This window comes from Alnus glutinosa, chromosome 10, assembly GCF_958979055.1.
Source record: "Alnus glutinosa chromosome 10, dhAlnGlut1.1, whole genome shotgun sequence".
NCBI lineage: Eukaryota > Viridiplantae > Streptophyta > Magnoliopsida > Fagales > Betulaceae > Alnus > Alnus glutinosa.
This window is the reverse complement of record NC_084895.1, coordinates 9820939-9826918: the sequence shown is the minus strand read 5'-3', so window position 1 is coordinate 9826918 and position 5980 is coordinate 9820939. Positions and strand designations below refer to the sequence as shown.

General features: G+C 36.0%; 1 protein-coding gene across 1 annotated transcript; it reads right to left on the bottom strand.

The window, feature by feature from the left end:
• Positions 1-2811: 2811 nt before the first annotated feature.
• LOC133879439 (uncharacterized) lies at positions 2812-5742 on the bottom strand. The gene is made up of 2 exons (XM_062318011.1): positions 5329-5742; positions 2812-3109 (listed from the first exon to the last, which is right to left on the bottom strand). The coding sequence occupies exons 1-2, from the start codon at positions 5566-5568 to the stop codon at positions 2942-2944; spliced, it is 408 nt and encodes a 135-aa protein (XP_062173995.1). The 5' UTR covers positions 5569-5742; the 3' UTR covers positions 2812-2941.
• Between the last annotated feature and the right edge of the window lie 238 nt (positions 5743-5980).

Genomic DNA, 5980 nt, shown 5'->3' with positions numbered 1-5980 from the left:
AGCATTGGGTGTTCGCGTAAAAATAGGAGAATTTCAGCTTGGATGATTGTTTGGCTAGTCTGACTTCGTAGCCTTTTTGACTTGAGTAATTAAGCCTTTAGGGATGTTTTACATCTAGTGCCCTAAGACCATCTGGTTTGGGAGCCACTGGCCCAACACTCGTTACATGGGTCAATTAGAAAGCTTAAAGGAGTCAAACATTGCACAGCCGACACAAAAAAATAATAGTAAATAGTAATGAATGTAAAATAAAGCCTTGGTTATTTGACGGGAGTCCTGCGAATTTTTGGATATATGTGCTTTAAGGAAAATCGAAACCCCATGACTCTATGCTATTCACACTTTACACTTTTGAACATGTGTTGTCTCAATTTTTCCATCCATGAGTTGATCGATTTTTGATAATATGACAATGCGACATTCATTTTGTTAAACATGCTCATGATGTGTGAACCACGTGTTTGAATGATGATTTTCGCTCAATTGATAATACGGCATTTCAATGTTTGTGGGTATCATTTCTGGCAAACCCTCACGAGACTTCACTCGTCCACTAGGGAATCCTAGGGGTTTAAAAGGCTTGTTGCATATGCTAAATGCAATCGTGTCTCCCACGAAAGAGGATTTATGTTTCATGCTTTGATTTTGTTTTTCATTTTGTTTTGCTAAGGGACTAGCAAAATGTAAGTTTGGGGGTATTTGATGAGTACCAAATATTGTGTATTTGGACCCCTTAATTTACATTAGTTAAACATTTAGCTTTGTTATTTTCTAATGCTTTGGTTAGTTTTAGTGTTTTTATATTTTGTAGGACAATAAGAGAGAAATGATACAATTCAAGCAAAATACAAGGAAATTCGGATGCAGCAGACCACTACATTTAGACTGATCATAACAGGACCAAACGATATCCGTTTTGGAAGTTTCTTAGGTCTAAATTGAAGTTCAAGATGTCAGCTTTCCAACGCAACAAGTTTCAGCCAATTTAGAGATGCGTAGAAAAAGATATGGCTGTTTGAATTTCAGTCGTCGGATCATCCCGAAAATCCGGAACCATCTCTCTTATTTTTTTTTTTTTGCTTCATTCCTTGTCTCCCCAAAGCTAGAGCCAATACACGTTTTTCTCCACATTCTCAGCCACTTAATCACCTTTTTTCCCCCACTCAACATAAAGTAGCATCTTTCCATAAAACACTCACCACTCATTCCATAAAACACTCATCACTCATCTCTCCACTCATACATAAAATAACACCCACTCACCCATTCCACACAAGACCAACCGGCCATCCTCTTGGCTATAAAAGGAGACCAAGGCTGAAAATCAAGAGAGCAAGTAGAGTAGAGTAGCATAGACTAGAGTAGAATAGAGTAGAGTAGAAATTCTGTAATTAGGTTTAATTTCGTGCTTCTTGTAGTTTAAATCAGTAGTTTATTTTCATATATTTTCTTTTTGTAAAACTTCTTCTTTTACTTCCATGGGTGTTCATCATGTTCTTGTGGTGTTCTTAGTCATGGAGGGGTAGTAACCTCAACTAGGGTTGAGGATGAAACCTTTCCATTGATGACACTCACAATCTTGGTGCACCACTTGCTCATTTAATGATATATCTTGTTAGTTGTTCAAGTTCCATTCATTTAAAGCTTTATCTTTTGGAATGAATGTGATTATTGGTGGATAGAGGACATTTTATGTGTTTCAACCAGCTAATACATTGTTTTATCGGTTTGAATGAAGATATCCATTGTGATTGAATGATACATTGGATGTTTGGATTTCAATTGGTACTCTTTGTGATTTGTCAAAGTGTTGGATTCATTTAATGGTTCTTTGGGATGTGGTTAAGAGACTTGAATAACACCCTAAGCTTAATGTTCTTTGGATGTTCAAGTGGAAACCAAGGGTGTGAGTTGTAGGATTTGGTTTGGTTGATTCTTTAGCCTTAGTTTCTTTTATTTCATTGCACCTTTCTTTTCCTTAGTCTTTTGTTCTTAAGCATCAAACATTTGGAACTAGGTTAAAACAAGGTTAATTAAGCAAGACACTAATATTTGACCATTTCTCTGTGGGATCGACCTCGCACTTGCAATACGCTATATTGCATAACGATTCGTGCACTTGCGAGTATAATTTAAGACACATCAGGTCCAAAAAAGGCAAAAAACTGCCTCGATCCGACCTATGCCCACCCCTACTCTTAACAAGACTCTCAATTGCTACAACATGCCTTGGTGCCAGCTTGGTCACGACCAACTCTTCTTCAAATAGAAATTTTAGTCGTTGTTGTTGTCGGTGGCATGTGTTGCATCCACCAAGGCACTAGCGCCATGGATATAGATATATCTCACCATTTCTTTAAATATTGAAGTTTCCCTACTAAAAACCAGTATTGCAAAGTGGGACTAACTTACGAGCTTCAGTTATAATTGGGAAGACAACGTTATTGACAAACATCCCAATGAAGACAACGAAGAGACCATTCATAGAGTTTGTAAAGTTTAAGATAATGATTAGATAGTTGAAGAGATCTCACCTCTCATAAATTCATATGTTAGAATGTGTATAGTTAGATAGGAAATGAATAGTTGTTACCTCTCATTAATTCATATGTTAGAATATGTATAGTTAGATAGAAGATGAATAGTTGTGACCTCTTATTATTGATGTTTAAGTTGTAAGGTTGTATAGTGCTTATAAATACCAACATATGGATCCCTCAATTGATAGGGAGAAATATTTTGAATTCACATTTCTTACACGTAATGACAAAATTAAAAATTAATTTAATTTTCTACAATGTGCTAGCTTGGTTCCCATAAATTCGTCTCTAAATTAAGTAAAAATATTAGCTATTGTCGTCGGTGGCATCTACCTTCTATCGTCTTCAAATTGAACAATTTTTTCATCAAATGCGCCTATCAATCAAGCAGGGCATATTTGTCATCCTCCATACTGTCTCGTTGCTTCCCCAAAAGAGGTAGATATAGTTTCCTCCCGTACAAATTGGGTTGGATCTTTTCTTCCCATTCCCGTTGGATCACACCTATGGCCCAAGGGAATGGGGGTTGCTCGAATAGATCTACTGGAATGGAGGCCCAGCTCAAATCCCTGCATAAGGCCCAAAACACAACTTACTTGGAGTACACATTCAGAACGGTCATATATAGAAAACAATGTATAACATAAATTATAGAAAGACAACCCATTAATGGATGGCAAAATTAATAACATATTGTCTTATGAAGGCACACAACATAAATGATACTTAGCCTATAAAAGGTCAATAGGAGACTAGACCAGGTATGCTCTCATGCACTAATCTCCATATATTTTCTCATTATTATCTTTATTCTCTTACTGACTTAAACATTGAAGGTGGTGCCGCTGCCCTCCTCCCCCCTTAGCAGCGCACCACTCTGACCTTTAACTATATTGCAGGGATCTCAGATCGAGGACTAGATGTGGGTCATCATTGTTAATTTTGGCATTAAGACATAATCTTCAATATGCATCTTCTAATACTCAAAATATATGTCATTGGACTTTTTGATTCCAATCTTTCCTTCTTCTCTTGCCATTGCTCTCACTCGAACCAAAAGCTCTTATACCAATTGTTAGGGAAATATATCCTATTTCCAAGACCCGTTGAATGCGAAGAAAAAGAAAAAGAAAAAAAAATGAAATACAAACAGGCAATCACAAAAGAACACAAGATTTACGTGGTTCACTACTACGAGCTACGTACATAGAGTTGCAGTATATTCCGCTATGATAGAGAAAAGTAATACATGAGACTTTTACAATACTAAGAAGTTGATTGAACAATTTAACTCTCAAACTCATAAAACCTTTGAAGTTGATTGAAAGTCTTGTTGCCGCCAATGCAACACTAGTGCGCAACACTTCGGCTACGCAAGACATTGAGTCACCTAATGTAGTGAGGGCGAGCTCTTCAGTAGCTAATCGACCAGCTTAGCTCCCAACATGATTAACTAATTAACAAAGTGTGATTTTTTTTCATTATACGGCTCAAAATGTTAGGTGTATTGTTACTAGTTTCCAATATATATATTTAGGTGCCACGCCCTTGTCCCAGGATGATGATTCACATGATCCGCATGAGTGACAGTCATGACATACAGTATCTTGAGTCATTTTGAATGTAGGTGGAATATCGAAGTTTGTAAATGATGTAAAAAATTGTTTATATGATTTTATTAGTTGGACTTGATCGGTTTGTGAATGTACGTAACTCATATATTATGTTTCGAATTACTTTGAATGTTTTGGAGTTAGTATTATATATGTTTGGGGTTGAGTGACATTAATTATATTGATACGTGGTTTTATTTTTCGCTGTTTTGTTTTTATGGCTTGGTGTGTTCATCAAGCCATAGTGATCGTTTATGAATGTATAGAGTTCGGATTTTGAGTGTATATGATCGTTTATGAGTGTATGAATGTGTAAATAATACTCTTGCCATATCAAGTATTACAAAAAATAAAATAAAATAATGCAATTATTTGTTTTAATATTTTTTATTTGGAGTCGTTTTTAGACATAAAAATGACTCCAATTAGTTGGAGTCGTTTTAGGTCCAAAACGACTCCAACTAATTGGAATCGTTTTGGACCAAAACGACTCAAAACTGTTTTAGTCATTTTGGTTAAAATGACCCTAATTGCTATCGTTTTATTCATAAAACGACTTTAACGACATATAATTAATACGCTATATGTTGAGTCGTTTTGAAAACAGCTAAAAACAAAACGGCTCAAAACGATTTGAGCAGTTTTTAGGCCAAAAAAGGGCTAAAAAAAAAAAAAGGGCTCAAAGCGTCGGTTTTGGAAGATGGTTCGTCCAACAACCCTGTAACTATAATTATTTGTTTAATCACATTTGATGCTTTCATAAATTTCAAATTGCTCCTAAACAAAATAGTACTTATAGTTCATGTGCTTCTATATCTAAAACACAACCATCCAGGTTCAACCACTTCATTACTTAGTATAGTATTTGATAAATGCAATATTATAGTATTTGTTAGTTCATATATATCCTAAAAGTCAAGATCTCAAGCAACAAGGTGATAGTGTTCATCTAGGGCAACAAATTAGTATATAATATCTTTTTGTTAGTTAATTGCATGCTTAAAAAAGAGGCACACATTTTCATATCAAAGAAAAAAGAGAATAACTTCTATCAGGATGGACTGTAAAATCCTCTTTTTACGGCAACTAATTAAAAGAGGACAACTCATCAAAACTCACAAAATGCAATAAACACGGAATCATCTGATTCTTTTTTAAATAAATTAAAAACTCACTTGATTTAAGTGTTGCCCCATCAGCCTTTGAACAAGCCAACTACAGCTGCCTCCTCTGCCGAATGTCACCACTGCACCACCCTGCCAGCCTAAACAGAGCACTGGCACTTCAAGCTGTTCAAACGGAGGTACGACAAGTTGTGCGGGTTGCAGGAGGAAAACGAGCTCAGGTTTCCAGTGTTCAAGGTGAACTTGCGACGAGCGTGTAGGCACCAGAAGATGGACCCGTTGGTGACCCATTGAGTGACCCAGTTCTTGGACCTTACCCGATCTTGCCGACCGAAGATCTTCCGGCCGATTTTGAATGGAGAGATCATGGAGCTGTTTTCGCCTTCAAAAATCAGGTACCCATTTCTTAAAAAAAGAAAAAAGGATCTATTTTTATTTTTATTTTTGTGAGCTACTTTTGGTGTGTAAATGTTTTGATTTGATTTGTTTTTAAATTTATATTGGAAGTTGGTTTTGGTGTTTAATTTGTGGGGTAATATGTGTGTTGACGTTGATTGTGAATGAATTAATGGTTGTTTTGTTTGTTTATTTATGTGTTTTTGTTATTACTTTGAGTAGGGTTCGTGTAGATGTTGGAGTTTCAGTACAACTGGGGCTTTGGAAGGTGCTAACTTCCTTGCCACCGGGAAGCTTGTATTTATTT

Coding starts and splice junctions, on each gene's coding strand:
- LOC133879439 (XM_062318011.1), bottom strand. CDS start 5,568: ATGGGTCACCAACGGGTCCATCTTCTGGTGCCTACACGCTCGTCGCAA. Junction 3,110..5,328: donor TGGGGCAACACTTAAATCAA/GTGAGTTTTTAA, acceptor GGCCTTATGCAG/GGATTTGAGCTGGGCCTCCA.